General features: G+C 39.8%; 1 protein-coding gene across 2 annotated transcripts; it reads left to right on the forward strand.

The window, feature by feature from the left end:
- The first annotated feature begins 2,656 nt into the window (after window positions 1-2,656).
- On the forward strand, window positions 2,657-18,618 carry il1rl2 (interleukin 1 receptor-like 2). 2 transcript variants are annotated; one of them, XM_023844638.2, is made up of 10 exons: window positions 2,657-3,780; window positions 4,159-4,375; window positions 8,314-8,476; window positions 8,729-8,879; window positions 12,843-12,905; window positions 16,178-16,310; window positions 16,546-16,700; window positions 16,863-17,003; window positions 17,557-17,721; window positions 18,052-18,618. In XM_023844638.2, the coding sequence occupies exons 1-10, from the start codon at window positions 3,714-3,716 to the stop codon at window positions 18,474-18,476; spliced, it is 1,680 nt and encodes a 559-aa protein (XP_023700406.2). In that variant the 5' UTR covers window positions 2,657-3,713; the 3' UTR covers window positions 18,477-18,618. The 2 variants fall into 2 exon arrangements, with proteins under 2 accessions (XP_023700406.2, XP_023700408.2); XM_023844640.2 differs by lacking the exons at window positions 2,657-3,780; window positions 4,159-4,375 and adding an exon at window positions 7,552-8,223.
- Window positions 18,619-18,719: the final 101 nt, after the last annotated feature.

Consider the following 18,719-nt stretch of genomic DNA (forward strand, 5'->3'; position numbering starts at 1 on the left):
ATGACCTTCTAAATAGCCTGTAGGGCAGGGCTATTCAATTCAGGCCCTTGATTCCAAATCCCGGCCTTGTTTTCAGTTCTCCCAGGTAGTTAGTTTAATAATTACTGATTCTGATTGGTCAGAGGCTTCACACCTGGCTCACAGGTGAAGGAAGGCTGGAAAATCAGCAGGGCTTGGCCCTTGAGGACCGTGAGTTGAATAACCCTGCTGTAGGGTTTGCAAACAACCCCAACACTTCTCAAAAGCATCCATGTTGGTATTTAAAGTGGATGCTAGTGAATTGATCATGTGCAGTATGTCCTGAGCTGCACAGACACCACTGCGTGGACTCACATTTAGAGTGCAACAGATGTTCATCTGCGGAGGTGCACAATTACATTAAATGGGTCATAAACGTTCGAGTGGACACGTGAGAAGTATGAACCGGCCTTTAACCCTAACTACAGAATCAGTCATAACTAGTTTGAAGCAGTTAGTTGTTTCTCTGTTAAAACAGGAACTGCCTGACCACAAGTCTCAGAACTGTACTTTTTTTCTAGGTAGTGGTTTATGTCATTCTAGTTCATGAGGTAGGAGATTGAATTAGTCAGGCACTGTTTTTTCTCTGACCTAAAAAAACAGATTATAGGTTTTCTGACTGAAAACTACTACTCTCAGATATGCACTTGTAATATCATTTTGGATTCTGAATTGACTGCATATGTATTCCTCTTTAATGTTTCCAAATAATATAGGTTTGAGACCCAAGGAAAAAAGTGTCCTTCAATTTTAGGTTATTTGTCTTTGGAGGAAATGAGACATTTTACAATTTAGATTTTTTAAAATGTATTTTTATTTTTAATTTCACAGCATGTCCTCTTTAGTGTACAACAGGAATGAATACATTTCCTTACATCCGTGAAAAGATAAAAACAAAATGTCCACTACAATGGACATAAATGAATGGGTGGGGTCTCAGGAGGATATACATACACAAACATACATATATATGATATACAGTATGTATGAGAGAGAGATACATACACTTTAAGTCTTACAAGTTGTCCAGCTAAGCAAAAAAATCCAGATTTGAGATAAAGATCACAGAAACAGTCATTCCATTTTCCCTGAGGTGGGGCCCCCTTAGTATCTCAAATGAGTTAAGGAAACAAACTTGGTTTCTAGTACAAACGTTAAGGAAGTAACCTTAAAGTTGATTTGAAGAGTAAAGTAGTCAACCCCCAGATAATACCCATGGTTTAATGATTATACCAGTTCTCAAAGGAGTACCGCAGATTACAGTGGAAATTAAAGTCTGCGGGGTTAGAATTGTTTAAATCTGCATGGTCTGATATCCTGGAGCAATATAATAAGAAAGGGCTTGTACAGCTTATAACTGTATCCTTTGAAACAGAAATAACCGTCACAACCTAATTATGACAACAGTTTAGTAAATGAGGCTGAATCTGTAATAGTGAACATTAGTACTTGACTGCACAAATATTGTACTATTACTCATATATTAATTAACCACAAACTAAGTTTGTTACATGCTGATCTCATAGTAATTCATCATTAATGAATCATGATGCATCTTTCATCCCAAGCAGTTACTATATTTGTTACTATATCTGTTAATTCTGTAAACCTTTGTGAACTACTGAAGGAACAAGTAATGAACAACACTAGTGAAATACTAATGTTTGTTCATCGTTTTAATGAATCATAACGCATCTTTTATCTTTAGTTGATACAAATGCTGTTGATACAAATATAGTATCTCCTCTCACACCATGCCACTGTTTCTATTTGTCGCATTATTTGGACTTCAGTAGTAACTGAGTTATTACTGTTTGTGCCTTGTCAACTAAAGTGTTACCATAGTATTAGTAGTGAACATTTTACAGACAAGCCACAATCAGACAAAAAAGGATCTCCTTGTTATCCCAAATACGAATAAAATAACTGTTGGAGCTAAAGCTACAGGGTCCCTAGATTATGGAACATTCTGCGACTTTAAGCATATTATGCTGAACTGGTCTCAGTTTGTAAATCTCAGCTAACAACCTATTGTATGCTGGGGGAGTTGGGTAGCCGGTCAGACTTTTTTCTTTTTTTTTCTTCTTCTTAATAAGGAGTTTTTGGTTCCTCTTGTCTTTTGTCTTCTAGTGGTCATTCCCTCTTCCCCTTTTGTCTGTATCACGAGTCATTTGGAATGCATGAACTAATAATCTTGCCCAGTGTCTTGAGGCAAATGTGAAAGGCACTATATAAAAATAAATAGAATTGAAATTCCTGTGGTCCAGCCCAGTTCTACCACTTGTCCAACGGGTCTATTTTACTTTATGTATATTTTGATGCTAAATGTACAATGGTGTAGATGTCCCTATCGATATTGTGGGATTACCATGTTTCTTTAGGGGGTGGGGGGTTCAGGGCTGATTTGGTCATTTCCAGTGCTTGGAAATTTGCATTTCATCTAAGATTTGGGGCAGCATGATGGCTCAGTAGATCTGATCTCTGTTCAGATCCCACTTCCATTCTGCGTGTGTGGTTTCCTCTACAGGATTTGATAAGCATGAATACCAGCCTCCTTCCCACCATACTGTACAGTGACAGCCCATCTGAAAAGTGTCCCTCAATGCAGACTACACAGGTGTGTGAAAGGTGTGAGAGGATTGGAAGTGGAAGTTAAAGATATTAAACAGCACTATCTCCTCTCACACCATGCTGCTGTTTCTATTTGTTGCATTGCCTGCCTCTTCAATAATGTATGATTTACATAACCACATAAATATGATTAAACAGATGTTTCTGTTGTGTAGGCAAGCAGGCGAGCGGGAAAGCAGGCAAGTCGAGCAGTAAATACAGGCAAACGGGGTTTTATTAGCGCAAACGGGGTTTTATTAGCGCAAACGGGGCTGACAGCGACAAACATCAATGACGGATCTGGGGAATACTGACTCAGACACGGACTAAATACACGGAACAAGTTGAACATAACAGGCAACAGGTAATGACAATCGGGAATTAACACGAGGTAACGAGGGGGGCGTTGCACACACGAGGATCGGACGAGCCGGGCATGACAGTTTCAGTCTGTTAATTAAATGTGTCAATATTTTAACAAGTTTGATAGTGACACTGACCTATGAACATTACCTAAATTATTGCATATGACAAGGGGCGATTGCAGGATGTTACGCTTCGGGGAGCTCAACCCTCTGATGAAATATGGGTCGTCATGGCCCCATGATTATATTTGCCCAAAGGAGGGACATCCCCGCAGTAAAGTTTGCCGAGCCATGGGTACGAAAATGTAGATCTATGTCAAAATCTAGGACAAATCGCTAAATGGTTTTAGAAAAACTGTTTCAGTGGGGCTGAGACAAAAATAAGGGGGCAGAAGCCCAGCTAAATAGGGTCTAGAAAAACATAGGCGTATGACCACATTTGTAAATGCCGCTGCAATATGTCATGGCATATAGCCTATACGGTTAAAGGAAAAAATGAACATCCTTGTTTACACCACACTGACATGCAGGAAATAAATCTTTTTTGATAAAGGGAAACTCCAGTGAACAATCCAGAGGTTATTCAGCAGAGCTTAGAATACGCAAATGCTCAGCAGTAGTAGTGGTACCAGTAATAAAAGTATTGGTCATTTAGAGAAGAAAAGGTTATTTGAAAAAAATTGTAGTATAAACTAATTCTATGTTCTTCACGAATGTAATATGAGAGAATACAGTTGCATTTTCTTCTGGATGGGTTTCCTACTTGCTGCATATGCCTGGAAAGATGGTAAGGTGGACAAACAGGATGTTTATTATAGTAAAAAGGAATTTGTGTGCAGAATAATAGTATAAAAAATAGAATACTAAAATAAGCAAGGAAATGATGATGCTGTCATAAGATAAAATATTTATATTTGTAATGTCAGATCAATGCTCTGGGTAACCAGTGCCTTAAGTGTAACATTATTTTATTTTATCATTAATGACTTCAGCCTGTTAAAATCTCTTTCTCATGTTATTTCTATACACACACAGACGTATGTATGTGTGTGTGTGTGTGTGTCTGTCTGTTTGTTTTACCTTTCTTTTGACAGAAGAGTGAGTGAGATTAGTAATTTGCTTCCCACTGGAAATTTCATATGTTGATCTTTCTTTTGGTTTTCAGGTCAACAGGACCAAATAGATACATACTTTACAGTTGAAGGACATTTCTATAAACTGAATTGTGATCTTTACACAACTCAAATGGACAATCAGACACTAAGCTGGAGTAGAGATGATAACCATACTCTAGATGTGACAAGCCAACGCATCAAAAAAATGGAGGACTCGCTATGGTTTTTACCTGTCAAACTTTCGGACAGTGGATATTATACCTGCAGGTAGGTAAAAACAAGGTAAATCAGTGTTGATATCACTGAAAGCATTGCATATTTCATTCTGAATGGTTGCGTGACTACATAGCTAAGCAGAATTATTTTATAGTTTGTATAGATTGTAGTTTCCTCTTTATGTGCTGCTTACTATAGCAAAGACAGATAAAGTTTGAAGAAATGTGATACAGGTATATGCGTGTACTATACACTTTGCCTTTATGGAATATGTTGCCATTTACTTTATGAAAAAAAGGTATGTGAACCCCCTCCCCATGATTATACAGAAAGTGTTTTGAGAACAATAAGATCAGCTCATTGCCAGACAGGTAGGGAGCCATGAGGAGACCGACGTCCAGACCTTGGTCATTTTACAATAAAATCTGAAGCTAAATATAACCCGAATATAAAAAAACAGCAGTTGAAAATATCTGATAGAGAGAGCATTCAGTTAGATAGCATGATAGAGGCTCACACACATGCAATTTACTGCAAGCATTTTGAATTTGCGTTGTGTGCATGTGATCATGCAGCATTGTGTGCAGACAGCGTATCAAAAACGTTCCAAAACAGCGACCTGGTACACCGTCTGGAGTAAAGATAATTGCATGAAACATGTTAAATATAAGTTCAGGCTAGGCTACTCTGGCCAGGCTACTCTGGCCAGGCTACTCTGGCCAGGCTACTCTGGCCAGGCTACTCTGGCCAAGCTACTCTGGCCATATTAAAAGTTGGATTTCTTTCATATCATGCCATATTACGGGTAGATTACGTTATTAAAATCAAAGCAAGTGTATAGCTTAGCTTGTAATAATGTTAATATCAAGCATTTCTTTTTAATTTTTATGTTTATATATGGTTACAAATAACCATATAACTTTGTATATAACATGCTTCATACCCATAATATTTTACTGCTCTGTAATGTTCTTGACTTAGACCTAAATTCATTAACAAAATACATCCGATCCATTTTTTATATATGTAGAAATAGGCCTCCCAGATGTGGCGTATGATTGACGAGACCCACTCACGGGTCTTGGACCTCTCCTCTATTTTTCAAAACCTGACTATACAACCCTGCAGATAGGTAGTGGACATTCACTATTGTGATCATATACTGTACAGTTCTGGAAAAATTTGAGAGACCACTCCATTTAAAAAAAAATCTGCATTGATAAATCCTGGTTTAAACTTGGTTTGCTGGCAGAAGGCTAAACTGAGCGGCAGGGTGCTTCCAGACTCAAAATTACTAAGATCGCAGTACACAAGAACAATATGAAACAGGAGACACTGGGAATGTCCAAAAACTAGCCAAGTAGAGGGTATAAGCGACTTTCTAATGCCAGAGATGATCGCCAGCTTACCATAAATCAGAGAATGTCATCAAGTGACCATCAAAAAAAATGGGAAACATTAAGTGGTGTGAAGTGCACTGCTAGGACAAGTTTGTAACAGGCTCCTAGAAGCAGGACTGAAGTTCCATAAAGCATGGCAGAAACCCTTCATCAATGGAAAACAGAGAACAGCTAGGTTGGATTTAACAAAAAAAAAAAAATTGTATACAAAAGCATATCCATCCATCCATCACTATCTGCATGTCCGGGATCCGGGTCACGGGGGTAACAACTTCAGGAGAGATACCAGACCTCCCTCTCCCCAGCCACCTCTACCAGCTCTTCTGGGGGGGTGCCAAGGCGTTCCCAGGCCAGCCAAGAGATATAATCCCTCCAGCGCTTCCTGGGTCTGCCCCGGGGCCTCCTCCATTTAGGATATGCACAGAAAACCTCTCCAGGTAACCGCCCAGGAGGTTTTCAGCACCCCCTCCCCACTGTTAACAGTAGGAACCAGGAGCAGCTTCTCCCTCCTGATATTGCGGATGGTTTGCCAGAAGCTTTTTGAGGCTGACACCAACTCACTACCAGGTGGTGATCAGTTGACAGCTCTGCCCCTCTCTTCACCCAAGTGTTCAAGACAGAAGGCCGTTGATCAGCTGATATGATTATATAATCGATCATTGACCTGTAGCCCTGGGTATGTTCATACCATGTCCATTTATGGACACCCTTATGCTCGAACATGGTGTTTGTTATGGACAAACTATGCATTGCACAGAAGTCCAACAACAGAACACTGCTCTGGTCAGATAAGGGGTCCGTTCCTCCAAATCACCCCTCTCCAGGCCACACTGTCATTGCCCACGTGAGCGTTGAAGTCCCCCAGCAAAACGATGGAATCCCCTCGTGGTGTGCAAACCAGCACACCACTCAGGCAGTCCAAGAAGGCTGGGGACTCCGAACTGTCATTTGGCGCCTAGGCACAAATGACAGAAACCTCTCCCCAACCCATAGGCGCAGGGAGATAGTCCTCTTGTCCACCCGGGTAAACTCCGATGTTAATGGCTGTGGGGCCACCAGTAGCCCTACCCCAGCCCGGCATCGCTCATCCGCTGCAACTCTAGAAGAAAAGAGTATCCAGCCCCTCTTCAGGAGATTATTTCCAGAGCCCATGCTATGTGTTGAGGTGAGCCCGACTATATCTAGCCAGTATCTCTCAGCCTCACACACAAGCTCAGACATGAGAGGTGACATTCCATGTCCCAAAAGCCAGTTTAGTCAGCAGAGGATTGGTCCGCCAGGGTCTCTCTTGGCTGCCACCTGATCCACATCGCACCTATGACATTGCCCTTGCAGGTGGTGGGTCCACCTGGGGACAGTTCCGTGTACCTCTTTCAGGCTGGGCCCAGCCAGACCCCACGGGCCAATGCCCAGCCACCAGGCACTCTCCAATGTGCCCCTCCCCAGGCCTGGCTCTGGGGTGGGCTCTTGGCGAGGGTAACGAGACCTTGCTGTGATACTTTTTCATTATAGGATTTTTTGGATTGCTCTTCGTCTGACCCCTCACCTTGGACCTTTTTGCCTTGGGAGAACCTACCAGGGGCAACTGCCCCCAACAACTTAGCCCCCAGGGTCACTAAGGCATGCAAACCCCTCTACCACGATAAGGTGGCAATCCAAGGAGAGCATACCCATACATTGAAAAGGAAGTGAATCTAAAAAATTGTGCTTTGGTCTCTAAATTTTTTCCAGAGCTGTAGTTCCTAGTAGTAGTGATCCAAAACAATAACTCCAACAACAAGGTATAATATGAACCTTAGGGTAATGGTTGCAGATCTTCAGTCTTTAGCCTTCAGCCCATTCTAACGTTCATAAATCTAGTGTTCTGTAGAATTTTTCTTGCCAAAATTACAATTGATACTTTTGGTCAAATTTTTTTATTAAAAATGTAATACTGCATTAAAAATGGTGATGGGAATGTTATTAACAAAGCAAAAATTTGTAACAGACTGTATTAGAAGTTTCATTGACAAAACTGAAAAAGATATATATTTCAGTGGGGCTTTAGTGCTATCTATTCATCTAGGTTGTTCTGCTGGGAGTTGACTAGTTTTGGAAATATTGATCATAGGAACGTTGGTCTTCTCTTCGATATAATGGGACTGAATGGCATTCTTTCTGTGGTGATTAAAGCTCCAATAATACATTTGAAAAATTCAACAGCAATGTCTCTTACCAGAAATTATGACCCAGTTACTTAAGATAATTCAGTGAGCAGTTTATATACTATTATACTGTATACTATTTTCTTCTACCAAACTCCACACACCAATCGTATCACTGCGCAGAAGTGCTGGGGTGATTGTACTCATATCTTCTGTGACACTTCTACAGCTGCCAAAACTAGGCAACACCCAGCAGAATAACACTAAAGCCCCCCCCCCCCCCAACTTTTTCAGTTTTGGGTTAAATTAATAGAGAGAGGATCATGTTTTGGGTCGAAATACTACAGAGATTCAGGTAATTTTTCACTCTAGGGGAAAGCGCTTTAATCTTTTTTGTTGGTTTTCCATCTCCATCTATTTATGTGTCATTAAAATAATTCCACAGCAACAGAAGAAACATAACAAAGATGATCCTTTCTGTGGAAAGTGGTTTTTGTCCACGCCAAAGTGACATAAAACAGTTTCAGTTGGGAACCACTCGCAAACTCTCCTGCAGGCAGGACATTATCTTCACTATCGGTCAGAAAGTGGAAGTGAATTGGTTAAAGGTAAGACACCATGTCAGGGGAAACTCTAATAATATTAAGTATTAATATTGTTTCCAGAAGGGAAGGAGTGTTGTTGACCCTCAATATTAAATTTAGACACATTCAAAGTCCATAAACAGTATAACAGTACTGAAATACTTAAATAAGTATTCCGTTGTCTCTGTTTGAACTGTGAAATTTAATTTCATGTCACACAATTTCTGCTTTTTTTGTCTTTATACAAAAAAAATAATAAATGAATTATTTTTGCAGGACTGTAACCCATTAGGTAGACATGATCAAAAAATCCTAATGCGTAACATCACCGAGAAGAGTGCTGGAAAATACACATGTCAGATAAATTTTATTTATGAGAATAGGAACTACACGGCATCATGGACAACCCTACTGAAAGTTAAGAATGGTAAAAATTAAATATTCTATGTTTGCAATTTCAGATGTGATTTTTTTTTTGTTTAATATTCATATTGTTTCCAGTAACAATTATACCACCCTCCCTGGTTGTGTTCAATAATACTGAATGTATTTAATTGTTAGCACAAAATGTCAATAATATGTATAAAGGTCCTCTTGTAGGCCCACAATCTACATGGGGGCATGGGGGTCCAGTGCAATGTAAATATGTAAATCAGTCAGCAGTCGAAGGCAGGGGCCTTGCCAGTCCAATCATCAGCTACCAAAACCAGCTTTAGGGACATGAAATGTCATCTCAATGCATGGTGTTAGTCCTGGAACCAACTTTCTGGAAAGGGGCTGGACTCTATTCCACTCTGGAGTTGCCATGGGTGAGAGGTATTGGGCTGGTATGTGTTTACTCATAGCATCCCAGCTCAGTGCTTGTACATTAGAGTTCACCTTGGTGAAAGAGAGGGTTGCCTCCCTTCGAACTCGAGTTGTGGGATGGGCTCTGAATGTTGTCTGTGTTTATACACCGATTACTTCAGAGTGTTTGGCCTTCTTGGAGACCTAGGGTGGGGTTCTGGATTGCATCCACTCTGAAGACTACATTGCTCTTTAATGCTCAGATGGATAACAGCAGTGAAATTTGAAGGGGAGCGATTGGAAGGAGCAGCCTGCCAATCTGTACCCAAATGGTGCTCTGTTATGGGACTTCTGTACTAACCACAATTTTTCCATAACAAACACAATGTTTGATCATAAGGGTGTTCATAAGTGCATCTACCAGAACACCCTAGGCCATAGCTTGATGACAGATTGTGTAATTTTATCACTGGATCTGCAACTGCATGTCTCCAGCACTTGGGTAAAGAGAGCAGCTGAGTTGTCATCTAATCACCACTTGGTGATGAGTTGGATAAGATGATGGGGGGAAATGTCAGACAGATGTGGTTAACACAACCATATAGTGAGGGTATGCTTCCAGCAGAGGCCCCTGTCCAGGAGATATTCAACTCACACCCCCAGCAGAACTTCCCTTGCATTACAAGGGAGGTTGGAGACATTGAGCCTAAATGAGCAATGTTCTGTGTCTCCATTCCTGAGGTGGCTGTGCAGAGCTGCAGCCCTAAGTTTGTTAGTACCTGCTGCGGTGGCAAGCCCTAAACCCAGTGGCGGACACCAGTGGTAAAGGGAGTCGTAAGGCTGAAGAAGGAAGCCTTCTAAGCCTGGTTAGTTTGTGCTAAAATGTATCAATAGGCTAAGCAAAATGTGGCTTTGGCAGTGTGGAAGCAAAACCTGTGGTGTAGGAGGAGTTTTATGAGACTATGGAAAATGTCTTTTGGTCAGCCTCAAAGAGATTCAGGCAAACTGTCAGGCAATCAGAAGGAGGAAACAGGGGTTTTCACATGTTGTTTCCAGAAGGGAAGGAGTGTTGTTGACCCTCAACTGAGGATATTGTCAGGTGGTGGATGGAATGCTTTGAAGACCTCCTACATCCCATTAACATGCCTTCCTTGAAGGAAGGAGGGTATTAAGATTCAGAGGAGGACTTGCCCATCATTAGGATTGAAGTCAATGATGTAGTAAAAAAAACTCATCGATAGTAAGGCTCTGAGGGCGGATGAGATTCAATCTGAGTTTCTGAAGGCTCTTTATGTTGTTGAACTGTCTCTGCTGACATGCCTGCGTGGAGATTGGACAGAGTGCTTCTGGATTGGAAGACTATGGTGGTGCTCCCAATCATTAAGAAAGTTCCAACTTCAGGAGGACCACACTCCTCAACCTCCCTGGGAAAGCCTATGCTAGGGTACTGGAGAGGAGGGTCTGACCATGGGTTGAACCTTGGATCCAGGAGGAACAATGTGGATTTTGTCTTGGTCGTGGAATGCTGGATCAGCTCTTTATCCTCACAAGGAACATTTTTCAGTAACCAGGAACTTCTGACATGTTCTTACCACAGGATATTGGCCTGATTATAGTTCCTCTGAGGTAGTTCCTGAACCTTTTTGGTCCCTCCTCCCTGCTACTTTAGTTTGACCATGAATTACTGGGTGGAGTCTAAGATAAACTTTGCTGGTTGGTCAACCACAAGCACCAGCACTATCTTGGAAGTTGTGCAGAAGTGTCAGGATAAGAGATAGAAGTACTGAAGGAAAATATTGGAATTATTTTTGTATCTTAATTGCATTACACAAAATTGTCCTGAGAGAAGAACAAAAAGTCAAAGTGGAGGTGGAAGGTGGGTCCAAGCAATTAGAGGAGGCGGGACAAAGACATCTGATTGGTTGGTCCTGCCTCCTCAAGATGCTTGGACCCACCTCCTCTACAGTTTGATTGGTTATCTCTCTGAACCAACCATTTTTCATTCTGCCCTCAGAACAGTTTTGTGTAAGTAAAACTCCCATGAGCCCATATTTCTGCATCAAAAAATTCAATTGATAATGGCATATGTCTAATACTGCTGATGCTGTAGATGAAACTTGCCAGTGCTAAACTACTGATAATTTGCATATTTTTTTTTATTGTGTGAAAAAAGAAAGGTTGTTCTGTGGGCCCAATTGTATAATGAATTATAAATGTCTGGGGCCATATAAATAAAACATAAAGAAAAATTGATTTGCCCCAAATTTTCAGACCACATGATCAATCTCCCTAATAACTAACATAATGACTTGCTCATCCTCCATTGTTTTAGGGTGGCAGTGTAGTTTCATATGAAATTACATGTAAAGTTTAATCTACAAGCTTTTTGCGACTTCTTGTTCCTGTTATGCAATGGGAAAACGACACACGAAAGTGCCCAGGAGCTACAAAAGTTCCCAGTCAAGATGGTTCAGGAACTCGGAAGCAGCAACTAGGTTCCTGAACTGTGGTGGAAAGGCACATATTGCTGGCAGTAACTTGTTCCCAGTGAGTGTGGACTCCACCAGTGCTGCCCTTTGTCACCAATTCCTTTATGGATAGAATTTCTAGGAGCAGCCAGGGGGTGGAGGGTGTCCAGTTTGGTGACCTCAGGATCACATCTTTGCTCTTTGTAGAATATGTGGTCCTGTTGGCTTCATTGACTTCCAGTGTACACTGGAATGGATTGCAGCTGCAGGCCGGAATGAGGATCAGCACCTCCAAGTCTGAGGCCATGGCTATTAACTGGAAAAGGGTAGATTGCCCCCTTCAGGTTGGAGATGAGTTACAGCCCCAAGCTGAGGAGTTCAAGTATCTCAGGGTCTTGTTCATGAGTGAGGAAAGAATGGATGGGGAGATTGACAGTTGGATCGGTGCAGCATCAGCAGCTATGGTCTGTCATGGTGAAGAGAGAGCTGAGTCAAAAGGCTTTTGATTTACTGGTCAATCTGCATTCCTACCCTTACCTATGAGATCTCTTATAGAAATAGTGAAAATGAGCTTCCTTCATAAATTGTCTGTGCTCAGCCTTAAAGATATACGTATATAGGGTGAGGAGCTTGGACATCTGACATGGACTCAGTGAAAAAACTGCTACTCCCCTGCATCGAAAGCCAGCTGAAGTGATTTGGGCATCTGTCTAGGATGCCTCTTGAATGCCTCCCTTTGGAGGTGCTCTAGGCCTGTCCAATCAGGGCAAGACCCTGGGCAGACCCAGGACACACTGGATAGATTACATCTCTTGGCTGGCCTGAGAGCCCCTTGGTATCCCTCTGGAGGAGTTGGAGGAAGTGGCTGGGGAGTGGGACACCTGGGTATCTCTGCTCAGGCTGCTGCCCTGCGATCTGGACCTGGATAAGTGGCAGTCAATGGATTGATGGATGATTAAAATTAACAGCAGGAAGTACATTCTAAAATCTGTTTTATAACTTATTGTGATGTCACTTTATATTGTACTATACCATATTGTACCCTGTGGTATTTTATGGTATCTCTCAAATTAATTATGTATTCATTTGTTTATTTATTCATACTCATGTGTTTGCTGTGATGTCTATTTTGGCAGAACCAGTACTGCTGCCACCTAAAGTGATGCGACCTCGAAATGAAACTGTGGCAGTGAAAGCAGGTAGGTAAAGTCATACTGTAAACATGCTCAAAGGCATGGATTCAATAGCAACTTAGCAAAGCTCTCTGAGAAACTCTGGTGTCAATGTTTCCTGCAAAGTTAATACAATGTTTTTTCTGTTCTTTTGCCCTATTACCTTATTCATTTTAATTTATATAGAAGGGAGGTACAAGCATGTCCCATCTTAGAGGGGAAACTTAGTGCTAGTCATGTTCAGTTTGTGGATTACGCCATAGTCATTCTTTATTCCCCACAATATTCACATTCATTCAGGTATATTATTTGCTTGAATATATTTCTTCTAATGGAATTGTTACAGGTCCTAATGTAATATTTATTAAAGAAAGTATAGGTACATGATTAGCAGTATTACAACTTACATACACATCACATTTCATCATATTATTCTCAATGTACCATTTAATGTGACCCCAATTCCAAAAAAGGTGGGACAGTATGGAAAATGTTAATAAAAACAAGGAGCGATTTGTAAAATCTGTTCACCCTGTACTCTGTATCTTGAAAACAACATATTATTTGACATTGTACTTTATTATTTTGAGCTTAATTTTCAAAAGATGATTTAGCAATGAAAAAATATCATGTATCAAGGGATGCCAGAGCCACGAAAATCATGCATTTTATACCCATCAAAGGACGATGGAACAAAGAAAAAACATAGGATACAGTTATACATTTTACAATGAAAAATGTTATATCATGTAACTGTACAAAACCTGGAATAAGAAAAAACTGTTTAAAATATATGTTCCTCTGGGAGCTACTAAACCCAGACTTATCCATCAGACAGTCAGACAGAAAAGTGTGATTCATCACTGTGTAAAACATATTTCCACTGCTCTAGAGTCCAGTGGCAGCGTGCTTTACACCACTCCATCCAATGCTTGGCATTGCACTTGGTGATGTGAGATTTCTGTACAGCTGCTCAGCCATTGAAATCCATGCCAAGAAGCTCCCGGCACACAATTTTTGTGCTGAGGTTAATGCCAGAGGAAGTTTGGAACTCTGTAGTTATTGAGTCAGCAGAGTGTTGGCGACTTTTACGCACTTTGCACCTCAGCACTTCCAGAGCAACCCTGTTCTGTTACTTTACGTGGTCTGCCACTTCATGGATGAGTTTCTGCTTTTCTTAAATTCTTCCATTTTGCAATAATACCACTTCCAGTTGACTGTGGAATATCTAGCAGGGAAGAAATTTCATGAACTTACTTGTTGCAAAGGTGGCATCCTATGACAGTACCACACTTGACTTCATTGAGCTCTTCAGAATGACCCATTCTTTCACTGATGCCTGTAAACCTGACTGCATGGCTAGGTGCTCGATCTTATACACCTGTGACAATGGGGCTGAATGAAATGCCTGAATTCAGTGAATAAGAGGTGTTTCCCAATACTTTTTTCCATATAGTGTATACTTCTTAAAATATTTTGACATACATATTTATGATCATTCACATGCTCAGATGGGTGCAAGTTCAAACGACTCAGATGCTGGATGGGAAAATGACAACTACTGTATGTCGAGCTCATGTCAGCAAAGACACTTGTGTTGTGCATGGTGTCGCTTTGAACCAGGTGTAAAATAGGACACTTTGTATCTCACAGAACGGGCTGTTAGTTTCAGTTCCTAGGTGCCAACAGGATGGCTTACTTCACTTACTATGTGTGCTACAGAAACCCCTAGTTGCACATTACATTATTGTCTTTATAACAGACCTTCTGCCATAGAAAAACTGTGATTCTGGTAGCAGTGGCCACTTCTGCAAAGCAATTCACTTTCTGTGAATTGCATTCAAGAAGCTTCCCTTTAAAAAGTTGGAATGTTTGAATAAATCTTATTCCACCATATTTTCTCCTCACTCTATTTCAACATTGCCTGGGGGTTTAACAGCCTTTGTGTTATAGTATGAGCAGTTTAGAGGTGCCATTAGCCTAAGTCCATGTCTTTGGACTGTGGGAGGAAACCAGAGTACCTGCAGAAGGCTGGGGTATACCCTGGATGGGATGCCATTTCTGTAAGTGTAACTAATGGGGGGGGCATCTTACTTAACATTGAAAAGAGTGGTGTTTGCCCCACCCAATATTTTCACGGATTTTGCTTTTAGAAATACGAGCAAATTTGTCAGGAGAATTCAGTTCTCATCTAAACTACTGACCAAGGGACAAAACTTTTAGTCAATGATGTCAGTTGCATATGCATAAACAATATTGAAATGGAAGGGTAGCCTATACATAGGTGATGTGAGAGGATGAATTTAACTCAATCATTAAATGGATCTGTCCTTGTCCCCCAGAAAAACTGAAAACACTGACGCCCTTGACTACTACCCTTTAAAATTAAAATTAAAAATGAACCAAAAACATTTCCTTAAAGGGCAGTATGGTGTCTCAGTGAGCAGCACTGTTGCTTCACCTCCAGGGTTTGAATCCTGTCTACACTCTGCGTGTGTGTGTGGGTCAGATACACATTACATTGTGGGGACCAAATGTCCCCACAAGACGACTTTGCTTGACGGGACATGAATAATGCTTAATTGATGCACTAATTAACCAGTAAATAAGCGTTAGCTGCATACTGATCCCATGCTTGTTCAACACTAATCAGTCATGAATTTCATGTATTCCATTCAGGCACTATATTAGTTAACAGTTTACTGATCAGTTAATAATGGTAAGAATTAATATAGGTTTCCCCATGAAATACATGAACTGTCATGATGCATTAATGATGAATGAACATGGAATCAGTACTAACAAACACTTAGTTGCTGGTCAATTAATGCATTCAGTATACTATTACATTATTCATGTCCCCTCATGTAAAGTGTTACCCCCCCCCACAATGTGATAAAAACCATTAAAAATGAGAGCCTCATAAGGCAGTCATAATGCACAATAAACATGGCTATAATGTGCTATGCCTTTTTATAAATATTTATAGCCATGTTTATAATGCTTTATGAATGTATCACAATGCAGTATGAATGTGTTAATAAATTACTAAAAACACTGCCTTAAGTAAAGTGTTACCAAATTTTTTTTTGTATATTTTAGGGTCAGACTGCACATTCTATGCACATTCTATTAATTACATGTAGGGGCAATACTGCAATATGATCATTAATTAGAAATAATTATATATGTAATTCATATTTCAAGTAAAAACCACTGAGTCATACATTATTTTATGTGAGAAATACTTGTTCTTATCGCTGTTATTCTTAATAATTTTCTACACTTTTGTTGTTCAGGTTTGAATGCAGAGTTAGAATGTAAAGCATTTATTGGATTAAGTGAAAAGGCAATGAATGAGACTGTAATCTACTGGATGTTCAACTACACCTTTATTAACCAATACCAGGATCTGAGTGAACGTCTGGAATTGTAAGTAAAACATGCAGCCAGTTTTTTTCTCATTTGTCATAAGCTCATAACAAATGTACTCTAACAAATGTGATTTATGATTAGAAATTCTAAAAAGTCTAATAAATTTTTGGTAAATATAATATAGACGTTCTAGAAACATAGAAGAATGTTTAGATTTAATTCTTTGACAAGCTCAGTGTTTTTTGTGTACAAGTGGCCTTTTTCGGTATTTATTTGTTTTGCTTTTCACAAGCCTGGTTTCCAGTGTGAAACAAGGGAGTTCCAAGGTGTATAGTGTGTCCAGATTGACTATTGGTGAAGTTCGGAAAGAGTTTTTCCATGTGCCTTTCCGCTGCATCGTTTATAACTCTGTTGGGCGTGATGTGGGACTGATACAACTGACTCCAGGTAACCGAGACAAGTATATTATTATTACTGAAATAAATATTCAGATTTTATTGTGCTGTATGATGCAGAATTGTATTTGAGTTAGACAGTAACTGAACAAATGGATATAAATAAGCAAATTAAGAAATCTGGATTAATTTTTTTCCCATTTTTCCTCCTTAGCCAATGATGGAACCTTTTATATCCATGTTTTAATCTGTGTGGTTATACCCATGGCTGTCATCTCGGTGGTATACTGTTTCTTCAAGGTTGACTTGGTATTGGCCTTCCGAGGTATGCGGCAAGTTTTCTGCCCCAATACAAGTAAGTACATATAGAATAACTGGCAGTTTCTTGGTACATTTCAGTCTTTATGATAATAATAATAATTATTATAATAATAGTAGTAGTAGTAGTATACAGTGCAGTTCTTATTGGGGGGATATGTGCTTATTTATTCACACTTTTTCTTGTCACTGAAATTTAGAAAGGGCTGGATTCGGTTTTGGGATACGGCTGAGATTTAGAGTGAAACTTACGTTCCAGAAGGTGTCATTGTTCTGAGTTCGAAATAGCAAAATATTTTAATGATTAATCATATCTTAATTAAAATTAATGCCAAAGGCTTTCCAATTAACACAACATGGATTTGCAAAATATTGAACTTTAAACTTCATTTGGTAACAAACTGTTCAGTTAAAAATTCTCAGAGATCAAGTCGAAAGTCAAAAGCCTTTGTAATAAGTTATCTGGATGTGTTGGATAATGTCTGAAGCTGTTGAAGGCCTGGATATCTTTTGAACTTGATTTCCTGTTACACTGTACAAAAACAAGAAAAGAATGCCTGATTGTTTAATCATTTTCTGGGAATGTGCAGTTTCAGATGGAAAACTCTACGATGCTTATGTGAGTTATCTTCATCACAACAACCTGTGTTCTTCTCACGCTGAGAACTTTGTCATGCACATCCTGCCTGAGGTGCTAGAAGGACTGCATGGATACAAACTCTTCATTAGAGGACGAGACAATTTGCCTGGAGAGGGTAAGATTCACCTGAGCTGTCTTGGAGAATGCATGTGCACTTAAATTCAAATCTGCCACACATACTGAGATATATTTTTCTGTCTGAGTTATCTACCCCTGAGAAGAACCATGCCATTTTAAATGTGCACTTTCGTTCAATTGCTCTCACAGAAGTTATACCAGTTGTATAACAATAAGTCTGTATACATGAAGGTAAATTGAATGAGGCAAATTAATGAATGAAAAGTTATAAATGAATGACGATGTATTTTATTTAAAGTTATGCCACTCTAATGCACCAACTTTATTATAACCACTATGCAAGTTAACCATTAGGTTATTTTTTCAGCAATCCATGACATCATCGCTGACACTGTTAGGAAAAGCAGGAGAATGATCATTGTTGTTTCAACGACAAGCCCAAATGATCTGGACCAAAATGAACGACTAAACCAGTTCCAGGACGTATTTGAACAGCAAATTGGCCTTTATGATGCTCTGATCAAGGACACACTCCAAGTCATTCTGTTGGAGATGGATGAAAACATTGACTACTCTCTTCTCCCAGAGTCAGTGAAGTATGTAAAGCAGAAGCAGGGTGCTTTAAGGTGGAAACCATGCAGAGGGGATCCAACAGCTCCTCCTAACCGCCGATTCTGGAAGGTCCTGAGATACCATATGTCTGTAACAAGGTCACAATCTGTAATGGAACCGATCTTACCAACTACCAAACACCCTCAGGCAGAAACCAATCCAATAATGCACACTGTTTAATACTGCATACTATTTTGGAAAGTTAAATCCTTATTCCTACTTATGTAAATAGAACATTATACCCATTTGCCAAAGTTTTTGTTATTCACTTTAATGAATGAAACCACATGTTCTCAAAAACAGTAAAGTTCTCATCAGGGTTGTTCTTGTCTAGCCTATTTTGTATTTTTTTACCTTAATTGCCTTTGTGTGCATTTCAGTATGGATGATACCTCTCACATGTATGAAAAGAAGGATAATTCT

This window comes from Paramormyrops kingsleyae, chromosome 1 (assembly GCF_048594095.1).
Source record: "Paramormyrops kingsleyae isolate MSU_618 chromosome 1, PKINGS_0.4, whole genome shotgun sequence".
NCBI classification, from domain to species: Eukaryota; Metazoa; Chordata; class Actinopteri; order Osteoglossiformes; family Mormyridae; genus Paramormyrops; species Paramormyrops kingsleyae.